The sequence below is a fragment of the Camelus dromedarius genome, chromosome 7 (genome assembly GCF_036321535.1).
Source record: "Camelus dromedarius isolate mCamDro1 chromosome 7, mCamDro1.pat, whole genome shotgun sequence".
In the NCBI taxonomy this organism is placed as follows: Eukaryota; Metazoa; Chordata; class Mammalia; order Artiodactyla; family Camelidae; genus Camelus; species Camelus dromedarius.
This window is the reverse complement of record NC_087442.1, coordinates 12434866-12455912: the sequence shown is the minus strand read 5'-3', so window position 1 is coordinate 12455912 and position 21047 is coordinate 12434866. Positions and strand designations below refer to the sequence as shown.

At 42.9% G+C, this 21047-nt stretch overlaps 1 protein-coding gene across 4 annotated transcripts in view; it reads right to left on the bottom strand.

Annotated features, from left to right (window-relative positions):
• The window catches only part of SLC37A3 (solute carrier family 37 member 3), a 36624-nt gene that overhangs the window by 10942 nt on the left and 4635 nt on the right, over positions 1 to 21047 (bottom strand). For 3 of the 4 annotated variants that reach the window (XM_031455484.2, XM_031455486.2, XM_064487300.1), the window contains exons 2-9: positions 16124 to 16284; positions 14886 to 14994; positions 9623 to 9715; positions 6967 to 7050; positions 5037 to 5182; positions 3587 to 3683; positions 1314 to 1398; positions 413 to 591 (exon numbers count right to left, since the gene is read on the bottom strand). In XM_031455484.2, coding sequence (XP_031311344.1) covers positions 413 to 591; positions 1314 to 1398; positions 3587 to 3683; positions 5037 to 5182; positions 6967 to 7050; positions 9623 to 9715; positions 14886 to 14994; positions 16124 to 16212 — 882 coding nt within the window. In that variant the 5' untranslated portion in view covers positions 16213 to 16284. The remainder of the gene's footprint in view (positions 1 to 412; positions 592 to 1313; positions 1399 to 3586; positions 3684 to 5036; positions 5183 to 6966; positions 7051 to 9622; positions 9716 to 14885; positions 14995 to 16123; positions 16285 to 21047) is intronic. The other variant, XM_064487299.1, reaches the window with a different exon arrangement.

The following is a 21047-nucleotide window of genomic DNA, read 5'->3' as shown; positions in this document are numbered from 1 at the left end:
TTAAAAATATCAATTTTGCCTTCTTACTCGAACACTAGATCAGGGTCAGAAAACTCAGGCTCGCAGGCCAAACCTGGCCAGGCCCATTTGCCCCACACTGTCCACGGATTCTTTCGCTCTACAGAGTCGTCTGGTGTGGCAGAGACTGTATGGTGCCCCTAAAGCTGACAACATTGGGGGCTCTTCAAAGAAAAGGTTTGCCAACCCCTGCATTAGACATCAGATAAAATCTCAAGTGGTACCAACACAGAAACAAGCTGAGAGCCACCCTGCGCTACTCCTCTGAACACATATCCCTAAAACAAAGTCTCAAAGAGAAGCTAATACTTCAAGATGCTTCATCCCAGGCAGAGTTAACACCCAGGCCACAGTGTCTCACTGGCTACGGTGAGGAGATCTGAACAGTCCTTACCGGTATAACTCCGGGAAGGCAGCACGCTTGATAAAAGCTTATTGCCTTGACTTGGGAAGCAGTGTCGTCTTCTTGGATTGAATAATTAGGCTCAGATTCATCTTCATTGTCAGCACCATTAATTAATGGCCTGTGTGAGTCTTCTTCAAAATTTTCTTCTGCCTCAATACCTGGGAGACCTAGAACAACAGTGACAGCCACCAGTTAGAGAGTGCCCTCCAGGTGCCTGGTACTGCATGTAAGTGCTTTGTATGTATGATTACTTATGGGGTCAGTGTTATTTTTATATCCATTTTACAGAAGCGGCCACTAAGGTTTAGAGTCCAAGGTCAACTAAGGTCAATTAAGGTCACCTAGCTAATGAACAAACCCAGGTCTCCAATTCTACTTTATCTGGCTTCAAAGCTATGCTTTCTCAACTACATCAAACTCTCTTATGTACCAAAAAAAGCTTAATGATGTGTCTCGTTCATAAACTCAAAGGATAGAAGAGCCCTCCAACTATTTGCTTCTGTGGTTTCGCTTGCACACGTTCGCTATTTAACCACAGAGAAGTATCACCTAAATCATTTTTATGTAGGAAAAGAAATCTGTCTCCAGGAGTGAAATTGGAAATACATCCATGCTAATTTCCAGCCAGTGTCTCAATTATAAAGCCCATTTGCAAATGATGAGTTTTCCCTGAGTCTATAAAACAGTGAGGCTCACTCCCTCAAACACCTGCAGCTGTGCCAGGCGAGGCCACAGAGTCTGCGGACACAAACAGGAACACTGCTCCTTTAATTCACTGAAAGCAGCTCACAGTTCTCCCAGGAAGAAAGAGACTGGCTGTTCTGGCCACAGGTTTCTCTTTGCCCAAAATAGTAAGACGATCAGAACAGAAGAGACAGCTTCTTCTCACCAATTTCTTCCGGTGACACCAGGAGTCCAAAGAAGATGATGATCCCACCAGCAAACTGCACAGCCGCCGTCACCAGGAAGGCATACTGGAGGGGGAGGGAAAGGGCTCCTTACACATCTGGGATACTCTTTAGAGGCACACGTGCGGAGGTGGGGGTGCAGCAGGGAGGGCAGGGAGACTGGGAAGGAAATGAGCGCTGAGTGCTCGGCCTGTGCCAGGCACTGAGCTGGTGTTTTGTGTTTTCTCCCAGGTTTTTCCCAATGACTCTGCAGGGCTCAGAGCGGATAATGAAGACCCCCGGACAAAGAGTGGTACCATTACAATTGTGAACTCAGAACCAGCTCTAAAAAAATCACTGTTTACATCACAGCCTCCCATAAGAGATAGTATCTGCCCTCAAAGATATTTTCCAGTTGAGGGGATTAAACAATACACAAAACAATAACATAAGGCAGCATGTGGCTCCATACATGAGAAGGCCCATCCCTAACAGGAAACACATACAGGAACAGAAGGAAGCAGATACAGAGGATGAAGCAGGGACACAATGCTTTAAGGAAGAGCTGGAAGTCACTGCAATTGACCATCTCTCCTGGCACAGCTGAAGAAAAGGCAGACGGTGGGAGGGAGACGAAGGGCTCCTGCATGGTGGAAGCTGAGGGCTTCTGCTGGGTAACAAGGAAGAAAACTGATTTGGAAAGGTGCTATCAAGATGAAAGACTCAAAAGCCAGGCTGCATCGCTGGATTTTATTTAGGAGAGAACAGAGCCTGATGTGGGTAGACAGTCTACATTTTTTAACAAGTCAGTGACGAAATTAGTGTTTCCAACAGTCAAATTTGGGAACGGCATGTAGAGTGAACCAAAATTCCCATCTGAGCCCTATTAGTACAATCCAGGTGTGAAGGTAAGAAGCCTAGAAACAGGAACACAGGAAGGACTTCCCACCGACCCTAACCAGACCAAAATTCTTCAGGCACCAAACACTTGGTGGTGAGCTGTTTACAAATTTACCTACTTTTTAAAAGAGCAACTCTCTTAATTACTAGGTTTTTTAACAGGCCATACATTGACAATTCAAGTGACCAAAAAGTAGATGTTAGGAAAACCCTTGCCTCTCACCCCTTCTCCCATCTATTCAGTTCTCATTTTCCCAACATATAACCATGTATTTAATAATAAATTTTTACTTTCCAGAGGCAGTTTTGCAAACATACAAGTCAATACAAACACATGCTCTTTAATTCTTCCTCCATTTCACACAAATGGCAGCATTCAATACACAAGGTCATGCACCCCTGCTTCCTTCACTTAACACACCAGTGAACTCTCGCCCCATCAGTACACGGAGAGCTGCCTAATTCTGTCATACCTGCACAGAATTCCACTGAATAGGTGTACCATCGTTTAACTATTTCCCTTTTGATTGACATTTGTTATCAATCCTTTGCTATAACAAAGTAGAAATAAATAACCTTGTAGATATCTCTCTTTGTAGATGTTGAAATATATTCACCTGTGGGATTAATCTGTGGAGGTTGGACTGCTTGGCCAGAGTAGCTGCAATTTAGATCAACAGTCCCATATTGACCCCAAGTCAGGTTATTTACTCTTCCATCCACAATGCCTGCTTCGTCACATCCTCACAAACACAACACGTTAACAAACTTTGGGGTTTTTACCCATCTAGTAAGTAATACAGTGTAGGTTTTTCTTCTTCTTTTTTTAATAGTGCAGTTTTCGCTTGCATTTCTCTGTCGACTAACACCTAAATTCCATAAAGGCAGAGACTGTTGTCTCTTTTGGCCAGGACTCTATTCTCTACTGCCTCAGGGTACTTAGAGGAGCTTAAAAATATGTATTGAATGAATGAATAAGTTCTGCGTGAAGTGGAATATCTTGTGCATTTACAAGCCACTTCTAGTTCTTTTTCATAAACTACACATTCAAATCCTTTGCCTTTTTTTCAGTGATTTGTTGGTCTTTTTCTTATCAATTTGTGTGTACTCTTTATATATTAGGGATATTAGCTCTTTATCTGTAACATGAGTTGCAAATACTTTTCCCCAATTGATTATATGTCTTGAGACTCGGGTATTTTTCCATGACTAATTTTTTCAATGTGTTTGAATTTACCAAAAGTTTGTCAACTCTTAATACAAAAATTGCCCACCCAGATGTAGCTCTAAATAGTTTCAAATGGTCACAGGATTATTTCAAAAAAATTAGAAATATATTTATATATTCAAGAAAAAGCTAGAAAGAAATACCTACCTCATAACCATACTGCAGAACAGAAGATGCCAGACAGGCTCCCAAAATATTGCCCACTGAAGCACAGGCACTCCAGAGACCAAAAACAACTCCTCGTCTGAGATGGGAACAGCGGGAAAGAGAAGACGGAATCAGAAGGGATTTCGCGTGCAGTTCAAATACAAAATGGCCAAAACTGTGCAGGCTCACCTTACAAAGAATCAACATTCTATTTTAAGATTTTTTTTTTTAAGTACACCCAAATGGCAAAGCATCAGGTCTCTTCTAACTCAAAGATTTTATTACACTAAAGTTCAATTTGGGACTCACTGAAAGACATTATTAACAGAATTATAGAAGACAAGCCACAGATTGGGAGAAAATATTTGCATATCACTTATCTGATAAAAGATTTGTAGCTGGAATATAAAGAAATCTCAAAACTCAACAATGTGAAAAACAGACAATGCAAGAAAATGGTAAAGAGTATAAATAAATCTAAAGTCATCTCAAATAAAGTTTTTGAAAAATTTAGATTAATCTAAAGTTGACAGAAAGCAGATCAATGGTTGCCTGAGATGGCAATCAGGAGGGAGGAAGTATTATCACGGGACAAGGAGAAACTTTGGGGGCTGATGGTTATGTCATTATCTTAATGGGGAGGATACTTTTACAGGTGTCTGCATGCCAAAACTCAATGCTATACAGTAAGCTGTACGTGTTCAAAATGTACAATTCGGTGAGTTTTGGCATGCATGCAATGATAAACAATCAAGCCCAGTCTTTTGAGTATCTCAACTTACTCTCCATCCTGTAAATTAAGTATGGTCCTTCTTGGGTGGCCCAGAGGACACTTCAGCAGGTGCCCATCCCCACGCCATGGCACACACCACACACAAACTCACATACAACTGACAACTACTCGAAGCTTTAGGAGGAAAACGTCCAATCTAACTAACCCCCAAAGTTTGGCATTCTTCATCTGCATCTCCTTGGAGCCTTCGCGATGTGACCTTAGGCAAGTTCCACAGATAACTTCTGGCCTCAGTTTCCTTATCTTTAAGTGAAAGTTAAACTAGATCACTGAGTCTCCAAAAAAGGGAACACAAACCCACAGGAAGACACACTGATGGGATGGCACATGAGATTTATGTTACTATGTTGTGTTATTTATGTTCTGTAAAGGGATGATTTTTTTAAAATTTTGAGACATACACCTCAGCCACACTCCAATCTGACCATGACCAGGGGAGGGCTGTGAACGTGTCTCACCGGGCTAGACCATCTCTGAGGTCCACACCACTTCCAACGTACTTCGACGTGAAGCCCTCTCTCCCTGCAACTCTAACTTTCCAAAACAGAGAGGAGATGTGGGTGGTATCGAAGGGATCGAGTTAATTGACTCTGACAAGTCTGAACAATCCGATATTAAAACTACTTAAATAGGGAAATGAAAGAGGAAGTGGCATACCCAGCTTTCCCAAACCAGTTGCCCATGACGGCAACCACACAGGGCCAACCGGTGGACTGCAGCAGGCCGTTCACAATCCACAGACAGCAGTATAGCCCCTTGTTGTAGAAACGCAGCCATTCTGTGAGGGTGCCAAAGACAAACACCTTAGAGAAGGAGGGAGAAAAAGACACATGTAACATCCGCACCGACGCCCCACGCGAAGCCCCACTTGAAGGACACAGTCAGCATCTGAGCCTGAGGGACGTGTGGCTGACTCTTCAGATGCTCCTGCTCAGAGCAGCACTGAGTGAGATGCACACCAAACCGCCCCGACCACAGAGGCAGAGATGGCAAACAGCATAAAACGCAGTGAGGGTCATCCCTCCAACCTGGTTTTCAACTCTAAACGGGTGAGTCCCCACTGTTCACCGCACTGTACGCCTACTTCCTCTTGGTGATGGAGGACCACTCCGGGGACTACCCGAGTTCACGTGCATGAATGCACTCAGAACAGCGCCAGGCACGTCGTGGGGACTGGGAAGCAGCCGCTGTTACCACTGCAGCTACTAAGAGCATCGGTGAAACTTGTGATCGGCTCAACAGTTCAGTGGCATTCATCAAGCGGCTGCTTTTTCCCAGGCACTGTGCTCGAGTGGGCATTTTATTTGTAGTCAGTCTCCTTTGGGAATATTTGGCATGGGTTTACAAATGGTATGTGTAATACCGTATGACCCCAGTTACATGACATTCTGGAACAAGCAAAACTGTAAGGACAGAAAAATGGTAAGTGATCGCTAGAGGCTGGGGGTAGGAGGGGTGTAGTTACACAACTACACTTGTCTGTCACAGTTAGAACTATACACTAATAAGGAAGAGTTTATGTACATACTTCAATTTTTCAAAGAAATGTAAAAAAACCCAAGAAAGTACGTATATAGGTTTAAAAATATTGTGTACATATGTGTGGATGAACAGTTTGTGAATAAAGTGCTTCAGTCTCTAAAATATAAAGACAAAACTTACACAAATGACAGACACTGAAAAACAAGAACAGGGTCTGACTAAACTCCATGCTTTCATTCAATCAACAAAAATTTATCACCAGATGCCTGTAAGCAAATAAAGATGAATCAAATGTGGGTCTTGCCATCTAGAGCACTTAATGTACCAGGCACCACACCAAATGCCCTACACACAGTAGCTCACAGAAGCCTCACTGCAACCCTGGGCGGAGGTGTGCAAACGGGGAGGCTGAAGCACAGAGAGACAGGAGCTGGAAACTGCAGCAGAGGGCCTGAAACGCAGGCAGTGCAGGTCGCAAGAAGTCTGTGGTCTTAATGACTATGCTGCAGACTCCGCAGGAAAGCAAGACTGATACAGAAACAAGCAGGCCGAGCGCCTTCAAGGAAATTCAGGCACAGGAGCTCAGGACAGGGAATGATTACTTGCAGAAGTGGGGTCGGTAACAGGAGGCATTATGAAAGTGTCATTTGGCCAATGATCTGAAGGAGACGTTGAGTGAGACTGTGAAGAGCTGAACAGAGGGCCATTCGAGGCAGGAAGACAGCAGGAACAACAGCAGAGCGGCAGAAAGGAGCAGGAGGTGCTGGGGCCCAGAAGGTAGTGTGGTTGGGCGAGAGCACGGAGGTGAGGCACAGGGAAAGACCCGACTGCAGAGGTGGCGGGCTGAGACCAGGTCCTCTCCAGCACCGGATGCCACGCTAGTCACGCTTTGACTTTCTTGGTGACTGAGAATCAAGGAAGGTGCGTGATTGAAATTGTACTTTAAGGACCTTCCTAACTGAAAAGGCACACAAGGGATCAGAAAACTGAAGACTAATTTTACTATTCCATTCTACATATAGAAGCAGGGGGACTGCTCGGATTCTCAAGTACCTGACCGAGATAAGAGCAACAGTAGTAAGAATAATCACAGCTTCTAACTTACCACCAGTGCAGAAGAGCACATGCCGAAGGACAGAACCCATCGCAAATTGAGCCGATCCCCAACAATACCGCTGATGAAAAGGCCCTAAAAAAAAGGCATTTTATTTTACAGCTCTGGATAACACCACGGCCTGGAAAAAGCAAGATGCACTACAAAGCAAATGAGGCAAACAAAACATAAAAATTAAACCTCATTCTCATGCCTAGACTCGCCGTCTGTATCAGTTTCACCAATGTTTCATGAAATGGCAGTGGCTTCTGCACACTATCCTGTAAACCCCTCATGCACCAGGACGTGTAATTCAGTGCAAACTTTTGTTCTCTTTGAACCCCAACTGCCTAAAAGGAGACGAAGGAAAATCCAAGAATAATTCTAATAAAACAAGCCCATAAATATATTTCACCTTCTAGAACAGATTTACTCTTAAACATCAGTTACCTGCTTTCCCAAAGGGATTCTGCTCGGGCATCTGCATTCTGCCTAAAGATGTGTTATTAACACGTCCGTCAGAACAGAAGCTTCGGGGGCACACATGCTGCCTGTTTAATCTGACCCTTGGGTTTCATGACATCACGAGGCAAGGAGTAGGGAGGCAGAGACAGTATTTAGTTGAAGACAGGTACAAGTGTTCTGCCTTCTGCTCTCCTCCCACTGAGTGGCAGGAACTAAAATGTCGAGGTCACGGCAGCAAGGCAGACCAACGAGCAAGGGCAACACACTTTTAAGTTTCTTCCACAAATATGTAAAATGGATAAATGTCTTGACTAAATACCTAAATCCAGAAATGAGTGTTTCTAATGAACTGACTACATAATGGATATAATATAGATGGATAAATACGTCTACATTAGAGAAATTTAAGGGATAAATGTCATAATAAATGTTTCTCCCTCATTATCATCAAGCTTTCACAACCTCAAAAGAAGCATCTACAAGCACTAGAGGAGATTCTATGTTCTAAAGCTCCAATTCACATGGTCTTATGCTACATATAATAACGGGGGTGAAGGAAAGCTGTCAATTATCTTTCAGATTAGGGAACCAATGCATTATTCTGTGTTGCTCCAAAGGCGTGTAAGGTGTCTGGAAGTTACAGAAGGAAATGCAGCTCAATATAAAGAACTGTGATCACTGATTTTTCATGGCTCTTATCTTTTATCTCCCAGACCTACTTAATTTTAGAGATAGGTGTTCTCATCATAACTCCATAGATAAGGAAACTAAATATCAAAAAATAAGGTTAAATTCCATTTTGATACCAAGTTTAACCCAGCTCGAGGATGGTGGTAGAGCTAGTCGCTCCACTAGACCATGGGGCTTCTTCAAATACTTCGTGAAAGGCCTGAAGAGAAGCATCACTGGGATGCCTCAGCCAAAGCGGAATGATCCTATATTGGGATTTTGTACAGAAAATGCTGGGGTGCAAAGCTAGGCTAAACGACCCAAGATCTGTTCCAACTGTGTCTGTAAGTTTCCTCTTCAAAGAAAAAATATTCTAGTAATTACCCACATAAACACTCGGAGACGGCTTCAGGACTTTCACCTAGTACTGCACATCTGTACCTAAAGGGCTTCTCTATAACTGGCCACATTTTAAAGACAGTAAGATGCAGGGGAGAAAGGTCAGGCTGCTCCCACAGCACACAGGTCCGCTGTCGCCTCCACAGGTCCCAATGCTCCTCTTCAGAAGCCAGCACAGGCATTCCCCACCACCAGACCACCAGACAGAGGCTCTGACTGCCCAACCCCAGGACACCACCTCAGCCAGAGCCAGCCCCAGCCATCCTGGCTCGGCTCCCAGGCGCCACCTTCTCATGGTTCTCCTGCTCCCTCTCAGCATCCCTGGCCCATCCCTTATCTTCCCACCTCTAAATACCAGAAGGTCCCCTGGCTCAGTCTTCCCACCTCTTGTCTGTCCTCACCAACTCTCTTGATGAGTTCATCCAGTCTCATAAGTTAACATATCATCAGAGGGGGGCGGGTATAGCTCAGTGGCAGAGCGCATGCTTAGCATGCATAAGGTCCCGGGTTCAATCCTCAGTACCTCCATTAAATACATACGTACATACATACATACATACCTAATTACCAACCCCTACAAAAAAAGGCTGATTAAAAAACCATCTGTTTGCGAAGGGCTCTGAAATCTGTACCTCTAGCCTGAACCGCTACACAGTGACCTCACTTAACCCACTTCCAGTCTCTGCTCTCTGTAAAGTCCTCCCCAGCCATCCTACTTAAACAACAACCCCACCCAGGATGATCGATCCCCTTTCCCTGCTTGACTCTTCACAGCACACATCACCTTTGAACACACTCGGTAATTTACTTATTTAGAGCATCTTGTCGCTGTTTGTCTCCCTCAGCTCCCATGCAGGAATAGAAACTTTATAAAGCTAGGGATTTTTCCTGTGTTGCTCACTGATCAATTCCCACTGACTAGAAAAGTACCCAGCACATGCTAGGTGCCCAAAAAATATTTGTCATATGGATGAATGAATACATGGACGGATGGATGGATGGACGGATGGATATAAACTACAGCAATACTGAACTGTCTTCAATCGGCATATTCAAAATCCTTTACCAACTTCATAAGGTTTGGAGTCATTTTACATCTTTCCTCAACGTAAAACCCTAGAGCTCAAAAACTTACCACAGCGTAGGAGAAGAGGAAAATGGTATCCAGTGTTCCAAGGAAAAGAGTGGCTTCCTCTGCACTGGGGAACAAGTGGTTGCTGCTCCAGATCTGCAGTCACACAGCAAGAGTAAGTGAGCCCCGCCGGAACAGGGCACCTTCGGGACAACCTCCACCCACACTCAGAACCCCAGTGATGTTGACGAGAGCAAATCAGCACTTTGTACATAAGGAAACAACATGCAAAAAGGTCCACAAGGCCAAAACTATTTGCATAATACTAAAATGCTATTTGCTTTTTTTTCCCTTTGATTTTTCCACTGATGGTGAAAAGGCAGTGGTGGGTAAAACTCCTGTGCCTTAGCATGAATCAAGGCAGTGACACCAAACGTATTGTTAACCCTGTATTCTTCACTGCCACATTCACAGTTTAAAAAAAAAAAAAAGGCAGTTTCACATCAGAATGTCCGTGGCATATGCTATATGTTCCATAAATAATTGTTGAGCAGTAAAAATAATTAATTTTATTAAATCTGGCCCCTGAGTACGTTTGTTACTGTCCTGTGTGATGAAGTAGAAAACACACATACAGCACCATGCACACCAAAGTAAGACGGCTGTCTTGAGGAAAACTGAGTGGCGAGCTGAAACGTCATTTTTACTTGAAAGAGTGACTGACAGGCAAACTCTAGTTATTCAGATTTGGGTATTTGGCAGATATTTCCTCAAAAAAGAAGGAAATGAGCCTGTCACTTCAAGATCCATTCAAAGCACAAGACAGACAAATGGATCTTAATGTAAGCATATAATACAGTTAATACAGTTTCAGATTCCACACTGCAACTAAAACCTTTAGGAAATTGCCACTTGTCAAATTCGGGTGTAGTGTCAAAGACAAATCTCCACAATTAACTGAAAAGGCTATTAAAGGACTTCTCCCTCTTCCACTATGTATCTGTGAAAGCCAAATTCTCTTCATATACTCTCTGCAAAGTATCATGTTGCAAGAAACCGAATTCAGAAGAGACATGAAAATCCATTGTCTTCTATTAAGCCAGACATTAAGAGATTTGAAAAATGTAAATCAATGCCTCTCTCCTTTGTGATTTTTTGTTTAAAAAAAGGCATTTTCCATAAAATGTTATTTCTGTTAACATGTGATGGGTTTATTTAGTTCATTTAAAAATAACTTAAAACCAATGTCTTTTTTCAGTTTCTCAGTTTGAATTTCTAAAACAGTAAGTATCTGTAAATATAAATTCATATAACCAGACGCTCTTTGAGGTCCGCAGGCTAAAGCTTTGAGAACAGCTGGACACAATGATTTCTGAGGTGGGCTATTACAGAAAAGAAAGTCTGACTTTAGAATATTAAACAGAAAAATCACAATCAGTAATTTTAAAAATACATATCTTTAACAGAAGGTAAAAATCCCCAAATTTTAAGTGTGACTCTGAAGTACTGACTCATTTCTGTGTGGCTTATGGCCTCGGTCTTGTTACTGTAACACTCACACCGTTCTCACGGGCTGTAAGAAAGTAGCTCGCATGGCGGAGACGCATCAGCACGTCAGAGACCCAACGTGGGGCCCTCAGTACCTTCAGTCAGTTACTTTGCCTCCTTTCCCTCTAACCACACTCTTTGATCCCCAATGCCGTCCAGGCTCAGTAGGACCCAGGAGTAAGTCCTGCTGGGCACACACCAACGTGAGCCAGAGGTGGGGCCTCCCAGCAGCTGCTCAAAGTTTCAGTCATCAAAACTCCCCACAGGTGTGGCTGTCACAAGAAGGGCGATTTTAAACAGCTTTTTTCTGCTCCACTGCCAGCATTCAGCGGAAATACACGTTTGACTGCCTACTTAGTAAGTGTAAACAAAACCAAAAACTAAGAGAGCAAAGCAGGACTAACAAAAAGATTCAGAAAACAGGAAAAAAGAAAAAAAAGCCTAGTGAAGAAAGTTTACATCAGTGGTACAGCTCCGATCACCGCGGCTCCGCTAGCAGGAGACGGCGGCTGTCCTGAGGGAGAGCTGTGAGCTGCGAGCTGGGACGTCACCTTCACTTCAGAGAGTGACCGACAGACGAACTTCAGTTACTCAGCTTTGGGTATCTGGCAGGTATTTCCTCAAAAGAGGATGAAATGAGCCTCCAAGGTACTGACAAAATGACTTTAGGATGCTAAAGCCCCACATGCTGGCCTGCACGACCGGAGGATGTGGCTGCGTGCTCGGGCCGGGACTGCATTACACTACCAGGGTTGCTACAAGTTGGGGCACTTCCTGGAAGCAAGAAAGGTCACGGTGTGGGTTTCCTAAGTGAGAACGTTTATCACAGAGTTACAGCTATGCGTGGGGGTGGGGGACTTCCGACACGCAAGAGCTCCTGCCCTGGCGCGTCGAGCGTGAGCTGAAGCTGGTCTGCGCTCAGGGGTCTGCTCTCAGTCTAGCGGGGGTGGTACCCGAGTGGTGCCGGCTGACGTGAGAAGCTGAGTCAGAGCAGCTGCGGCTGAGGCTGAGCTGGACCACTGAGGGCGCCGTGAACTCTGCCTCCCTCTCCTGCTGAGAAGTTTAGATTCTCTCACACTGTTCTCTACACTCTGGAAGGCCTATACTGTCAGGAGAGATAAAGCTTTTTTTTTAATTTGATAGAAGAAATGTTTGTGTATGATTTTCAGTCAAGTTGTCCTCAAATATCAGATTTAATCATTTCCTCTTTATTATCTGTAAACACAGATTTTATGTTATGTTCTCCTACTATTTTCAATGTCTGTCCACGTCCATGGGATCCACTGTGAAGTCTCAAGGTACAGAGACTGTGTCGGCTTCATTTTTTATTTTTTTTGTAAAGCATCTAAAATTGAGATGCATAAAAATGAAAGCTATAATAAGTACTTTCCGAGGAAGCTACTTAGGGCACTTAAGAAATGTTTAACAATACATATAAACACAGTCTTTTTTTGAGTTCAGACTAAGTTTATATACACTTCTGGTTCGAAGAATCTTCCCACTCTGAATAAGACAGAAAGTCTCAAAGGAAAGCTAGAGTTAAGACAGTTACAGACCCTGAAGCACAGGAGAAGTGAAAGGGACATATTGTCCCAGCCACTCCGCTCCAGCCACAGGCTTCAGGAAAGGCAAAACCTGGACTTCAAGTCTAAAGAAAGGAATGGGAAGTTGGCACTGCTCTCCACGAGGGTAGGTACAAAAATACAAAGGCTTCCAGGATACAGTAGAATCTGACTTCTACATAACCAATCCATCCAAACTAGTGAATCTATAGTTCTGAAAACACAGACTGATGAAACCTATTTTAGCGGCAATTAGAATAAGTAAGTAAATAAATATTTTGGCAGAAAAGTTAAAGCAAGTTCAACACAAGCTTATAATGTGACGTGGCTACTGGCAGGAAAGAGTTAACACAGCAGACCTGAGATGCTATCCTTAAAAAGACCTACTTGCAAGGCTGGATCCTGAGGGGGTCCCCACCATTCCCTGCTAAGAGTGGCTCCCTGTGCCTAAACTGTCTGTCCAAACAATGTGGTTTATGCTGAATATTTGCCTTCCTAATGGGAAAGTAGAATTTTCATACGTGCCAGGTAGAGAGTGCCTACGTGAGCAACCCCAATAAGAACCCTGGCATCATGTCTCTAATTGGCCTCCCCAGTAGACAGCATCTCACCGGAGCTGTCACGACTTGTTGCCAGAAGAATTAAGCACATTTATATGACTGTACTGGAAAAGGACTCTTGGAAACTTTTGCCTGGTTTCCTCTAGACCTCACCCTACATGCTTTTCCCTTTGCTCATCTTTCTCTGTATCCTTTCACTATAATAAACCAGAGTTTTGAGTCATATGCTGAGTCCTATGAGTCCTCCTACTGAATCCTCAAACCTGGGAGTAGTCTTTGAGATCCCCAACCCAGTTACCTAAAAAACAAAGGCAGCCTTGGGCAGTGTAACCAGAAATTCAGTGTCTAAGTCAAATCCTATTGTTCTACACATTGGTCAGCCTGTACCTGGAATACGATACTCAGGGCTTGGTCTAAGCTGCAGTCAAAGGAGCCAGGGATGTTTTGCATGAACAGGAGAAACTTAGGGAAACAGGTTTTCCTCAGATATTCAACAGGGAGTCCTGCAGCAGGAATCAACTTAGGATGCATGGCTCAAGACAAAACCCAAGATCAAAATTAAACGATGGAACGCTCTTACGTCAATAGAAGGAAGAACTTCCTATTAATGAGAGTTAAATAAAAATGTAATTGTCAATTGTCAAAACTCAGTCAAGAAATCTAGCCATCTAGTCATAATAGCTTGCCTTTTAAAAGTTCCTGATAACTGAAATTTGAGAAAAATTGTTCGAGAGCATCTCCACTAGAATGTCAGCTCCATAAGGAAAGGCCCCCTTTTTTTTTTAATCCTCTAGGCTTTTTTGGGGGGGGCGGTACCCTCAGTGTAGGACAGACTCTCAATAAGCAATTGACTGAATAATTTATTTACACTTCAGAGGATAGTCATATAACCTTCAAACCTATCAACTGTGAATTGGTCTAAATAAAGAAAATAATTTTTAAGAAATAAAAATGCTAGGCATATTAATATATACCTGTAATTCCACATAAATAAAACTCAAATAATGTAGTAAAGATTGAGAGGTAAGGATTTGTGCATTGAGACAGGCTATTATAAAGAACAGCATCTCCACTCCAAACAATCATCAAAGAATTTACTTGGTCCACAATGAATAAAAGAACTGGATGGATACACACTCCCTGACTTCAAGCCATTTAAACAAGATACAAACAAATGAAACAATTAGAAAGTACATAAATACTGAGACATTAAACTACATAATACACAGTGTACACAGTGTGAAAGAGAAAAAAACCAGAAGCTGGGAAAAAAAACTTGATAGGAAAAGTGGCACTTTATCTCAACACAAAGGGAAAATCAAAATGTAGATGGGTGTGCAGAAGGTGAAAGGTCATACAAAAGAATACAAGCAAAATCTCAAAGGCAGAAATGAGCATGGTACTTGTGAAACTCAATGAAAAAACAGCCTAGCCAGAATGGTGTGATTTCAAAACAACGAGAAATAAGTTGGCTGCAATGGTAAAGCAGGCCTGAATCAGGGCAAGCTAAGAAATCAGGCAGAGTAGCTTGGATTTTACACCATAGGAAACAGTAAGTCATCCTAAGGATGAATGAAACAAAAGAGAACTTAAGGAGAATTCATGCGTGGGCATGGTTCCCTTCTGGAATCCACCCCATTACCTGGTTGTGCTTACCTCTACAGGCAGTTCGATTGACTTGTTGAAAGCGCTTGGGGTCCACTGCTTGGAGATACTGACTTTGACATTGCTAAATGTTTTTCTTGACGCGTGGAGCAATGAGTAACTACAGAAGAGAGAAGGAAGGAAGGGTGAGTACTGCTTTATAAGAACTGTCCATTATAAGAACTTTATAAGACTGTCCATTGAAATAGTCTCTGCTAAGCAAAAGAAATGATTAACTTGTCTTCTTCTATATGAGCCCCCATGTTCACTCATCACGTGTCCCCGGACCTAGAAGATGGAGATGGGACTGATCTCAACGCACTTGAAATCATGGTTGCAGTTCCGTAAAGGATTTTAAGTCTTTAGCAACCACTGGCCACTCACTACACTGGCCATCCAGTAGCTTTTTCCTGGTCCTGTCTTTTCCTCATATTGATGCCTCCCTCAAATCCTCTCAAATGCATTTCCCCTAAATCAAGGATCCAAAATTACCTATCAACTCTTACATAATTAGAAAACCATTTCCCTCATTTCTGCCTTAAACAATAAATAAATAAACCATCATTTTGATGCCTTCAATAAAGATTAATAATAAAATCGATTCAGAGTAAATAATCAAAATAGCTGAGTCCCAGGGTTATGAACAGCGTGCCCCTAACACCTACAGGCCTGGTTTACATCATCTACAGAGAGCCACAGAGGGCCACGCAGTCAGACGTGGATGATTCTTCAGTCATGCTACCTGATCAGGGCTCTCACATGAGTTACGGCAGCTCCTCACCATCTCATACCATCTTTACTGCTCAAAGAGGCACAAGGCATTCCCTGAATATGCACATCCTTTGTTCTCAAGCTCCTGGTTTTAACAATTAAAGGGTTTTATATAGGATTAAGGTTTTTCAGTCATGGAAGTATTGACATATCGGGACTCCTAAGTTCTCTGTTGTGGGGGGCTATTCTGTGCACTGTAGGATATTAGCAGCATCCTTGGTCTCTACCTACTAGATGCAGGTAGCACGCCTTCCCTCGGCATGACAACTAAAAATGTCTCCAGCCATAGCCAGACAGGGGCAGGATAGCCCTTGAGAACCACTGTACTGGAGCCATCGGAAAGAACAGCAGAAGGACTAGCTAGTCTATTTCATGTTAAGCTCATGCCAACCTCTGCACTAAGCACTCGCCTTGCGGTAAACAGCTCCTTCAAAAGGGAAACAATGACAACAAGAGAAGAGCTTTATCAGTCATCTTACCTGAAGAAGGTGAGCAGGAACACGACTACATGATGATGGCTGAACCGGGAGAGCAGAGTTCCTCTTTGAAAAATATCCGGCCAGGCCATGTTCTTCCTGACCTTCCTTCCCACCTTGACTTTAAAGTCTGGAGAGTGAATGGTTTACGTCATTTCTTCTTCCTAGAAAGACAAAACAGATTATTAACATTACTCAAAACAGGCAGATTATCCAAAAACTGAATTATTTAGACTTACAACCAGTCAGCATATAATTAGGCCTTGAAAAAAAAAATTATATGGACTAGTTGACACCAGAAAACTAGATTTGATAATTATGTTTTACAGCTATTAGGTAGGCCTTTAAAAAGAAATCCATGACAAAAGATTACATCCTAATAGAAAGAACTCTCATACAAACTGATAAGAAAATCACTAATTGACTGGAGAATGAGCAAAGGAAATGAATAGACAACTCAAAAGAAATGAAACGGCTATTAAACTTACCAAATAAAAGTTCCCATCTCACTAGCAACAAAAGAAATGCCAATCATGGCCAAAAAAAAAAAAGTTTGCATAGTTAAAAAAGACTGTGCTCAATGCAGCTTGAGGTCTAATGATCCCTGAACTCTCATACGCTGCTGATGGAAGTGAAAATTAGTACAATGTTATAGGAAGACAATCTGGTCATGTTCATCAAGAGCCTTTGACACAAAGATTCAATTATGCATTCAGTTCTCTAAACAAAGGTAGTTTTCACAAGAGTCAGAAGAGCTTTCTTTTATTAAAAAAGATGAGCTTTGTGTCAGTCATGAGGGAATCAGGCAGAGGTCAGGCCACTCCTGTGCCATTTCTCTCCCTAATTCCTCTCACCTCTCCTCTGCATCCATGCTGACAGACACCCAAGAATAATTAAGCATCTAAGCATAATGTCTCCAGCTATGAGTCTGCAGAAACAACCTAAATATGCAATGAGAGGAGAATGTTTAAACAAATTATGGTATAGCCATATGGTTGAATATTTTTCATTTGACATGATGAATTGAGACTTTTTAGTAACATGAAAAAATGTCAACTGAAAAAAGTAGGATAGGACCTATAAATATAATCAATTTGACTCTATATTTACATAATACTTACAAATAAACAGAGAATATATAGTTCTCTCTGGTAGTGGGATCATGGGTAATTTTAGTTTTCTATATACTTTCCTAAAACTTCTACACTGAACGTGTATCTATTTTATAATCAGGAGGGAGAACATCTACAGCACTGGAAAAGTCCTATAATTTATCTGAATATTAGAAAAAATAAATTAACAAAATACCTTGTATGATAAACATACTACAATAGTCAAAGGTAGGAGACGTACTCAAGAGCTTTCAACACTAAAACTAGTGACTCACAGGGCTTTGCGCAAGGCCACGTTCCCTGTAACTGCTGTTTATACTACAGTTTATACTACAGCTTGATAGATGGACTCAAACCTTAAATACTGAGAGACCCAGGTGAAAGGCCATTCTTAAAACTTTTGGATAAAAGGTACAAAGTTGAGATGATTAAAATTGTATAAACACTACAGCTGATTCACTTACTGGCTGTGAGCCCTTGGACAAGTCAGTCTCTCTGAATCACAGATGGTCCTTCATAAAATGGCCTATCTCTTCTGAGAGTTATGAGACTAAAATAAAGTGTATGTAAGATATTAAAGTAATTATTTTAGCCACTGATCTGCCCAGGATTAATCCCACATCAGTAGAATGTAACTAATTTCATATAATCATTCTCCCCGAAAAACATTAACAAAATTATGAGCCAATTTAAGACTAAAATTCCACTCATAAAAAGTAAACAAACTTTCTATCTGTAATTCCAGGAAGTTACAAACCAGAGAGAGCTACTGTTACTGCTAAATTTACTTCCATTTACAAGATTAAACATGAAGCCCAAGTGAGACAACGCAACGTTTTAAATATTCTTTATAAACTGTAGCTCTTCGAACTGAACGTACTCACAATTCAAAAATACTGCACCGAATACTTCAGAAAAGGGTGTGGGTTATGAAATTCTATAATCAATCAAGTAAAATAATAATTCCAAAAATCTATGCTCCAACAGTTGGGATTACGCTGCTCTGGCAATAGTGGTTGTGGGTTTCAGGGCTATATAGTTACATTAATGGCTTTAAATGACTATGAAGCTGTTTGTGAGACCATCTGGATTTTGTTTCGGAAAAAACACCTTTTCCTCAGCTACAGTGGCAGGGAAGAAAATGCTTAATAAATACAATGAGAAAATAGTTTTAAACATTCACCTGCTGTTGGCAGAATGCCATTTTAAATGAATACTATGATAACATCTGGTGGTATATAATTACAATCATTAATAATAATAATACCTTGCACTTATATCCCCTACATCACAGAAGTGACTTCTAATCACCTGTGAGCCCTGGGCGCCTGCAGAAGCATGGAGTCTTTGCCAAGTCTGAGTCCATCCAGCACACCCTACTTCCTGAAGACCATTTCCTCTCCAGCTCCAATTACAGACTAAGCAAATACCTAACATTTTCCCAGTGTGTGTACATGCTGTTATAATAAAACCAAAATTCATTTTAAGTGTTTCTGAATTAACAGAAGCTTGTCATTTAGCATCTTCTTAATCCATGGATACTACATATACAACTATCATATGAGAACAAAACGATCTTAAAAAAAACTTAAGAAAAATAAGATTTTTGCCATCAAAAAGAATACAGAACAAGGCACTGAGCCAGGTTCTACTTTTCAAGGCAAGTTCATAATTTTTAACTCATTTGATTTGCAGCGAAGCTTTTTGGGCTCCTACAGGATCATCCACACAAGGTGCTTTCCCAAATGAACACTCCAGACTGTGTGATCAATGCTGAATAAGAGCTGCAGAGCGGAAAGGGGAGAGACTGGCAGAAGGGGAGATGACAGGCGTGAAGCCTCAGGATCCCGTGCCCACTCTGCCACCTACATCTCACCTGACCCCCAGCTGATGGAGATGCTCTCTGGAAATGGAGAGAAGCAGTGAATAAACTTCTCTGTATCACGAGAGGCCCTTGCCTTTCTTGCCTTAGCGGACTCTGCCTGCCCCCAGATAACGCTGTTTCCTCTGAGGTCTCTCAAAGAGAAGCAACCCTTCCTCTCACGACCACTCTTCCTCTTCATGAGACCTGGAAACTCATGGGCCTCCCTGCCCGTTGCCCCTCATGCTGCCACCTCCTGCTCCCTCCGGGGCCCCTCTCGGAGTCAGCTCCTGTCTCACTCTTCCTCCGCCACCCCCAACCCCACTTCTGCCCTCTGTCAACATCCAGGTGGGGAACCCAGCAGTTCCATGCCCTCTTTCCCACCAATTTTTTCCTCCATCCCACGATAAAAACTCACTCCATGGTCAAAACCCAGCCCCTGTCATTACCAGTAACTGCATCACCTCCCGAACTGAATTTCAAATACACTTTTCTTCCAGAAAACCGCTGACTTCATATGCCCCACTCCAGCAGTCATTTGACCTCAGCAAGCTCCCAATTCCATCACCTTCCCATTTTTTCCCATCACCCGTTGCCCTCCTCTTGTCCTCAGTTCCTTCTTGACCCATCTGAGAATCTGGACTCTCGCTCTTAGGGGAATTTTTCTCTCACTTGCCTCTGGCCTCCTTCCCTGCGCCCTAGCCGTTCAGTTTTGCCACAGTAAAATCACACAAGCAGGCTGGTGTCACTTGTTAGATTCAAAACCACAAACCTCAAAGGCCATGAGACACTGGCCAGCAAGTCTACACTTCCCGAACGGCTGTGCTTTCTCAACCTCTAACCACTTCACACTTCTCTCTTTAAACTTCCAACATCTTTCTCCCCTTTGACTAGTACCGCGGCTTTCTGCCCGTGACTCTCTGATCCACAGCTCTAACTCAGACCCTCCTGGAGTCCCAGCAGTAAGGCCCACCTGATCCCTTGTACCTAAAACACAATTCTTCACGTCCACCTCCAAACCGACCCCTCCCCAGGACTCCCCTCAGTAGACGGTACCACCAGGGCAGCTAGCATCAGGCTTCGTTTCTCCTCTTCTCTCAGCTTTCGCATCCAACCCATCATGAAATCCAGTCCTTTTTACCTCCAAAATCCACCCCAAATCCATCTGCTTCTCCCCAGCCCGACCGCCACCACCAAGGTAAACGATCCATGTCTCCCGCCAAGCCAAGCACAACCGCCTCCCTTGGAGTTTCACTATTTTACATCCAGCCCCTCCAGCAACACTCTTCACACACCAGCTAGAAATATATCTTAAAACATAAAGCAGCTGTCATGCTTCTGCTTAAAATGCTTTCTTGATGGTTTCCCAAGACTCAGATAAAAACACAAAGTAAGAGTATGCCATGGCCTCTAAAACCCATATGCCCAGACCTCTGTGGCCCGGCAGGGAGGCTAAGGCATGTGAGCAGTACAGCTGACAGCAGGGGCTGGCCGAAGGAGACTAAGGATGAATGGCTGGAGAGGTTGGAGATTTTGTTGTTATTTTATTAATTTTCAACAGGTACCATACACATACGGTAGAAAATTCAAAGGGTACACAGCAACATCTCCCTTACTGCTCTCAAGTCACCTTGGGCTCCTAGCATTTCTTCTGCATCCTTGCAGAATCTGTACCTGTGCGTGCTTCTAGGCGGAGCCCCCCCAACTTACACACGCTCAAACAGGAGCAGACAACGTCGTTTTTCTCCCTCACTCATCTGAGGCTGGAGGTCCACCCAGAGGCAGAAGGTGCACCTACAAGCTGCCACTGTCCAGTCTCCTACTGGACACCTGCGTGGTTCCCAATCCGTTGCTAGTGTACACAGTGTGGAGCTGGCACATTTTCTTTCTACTCTCCACCCGCCTTGCTCCCCCTTCACCAGAACCACTCCCCACACTCACTAGTCTCTCCAGC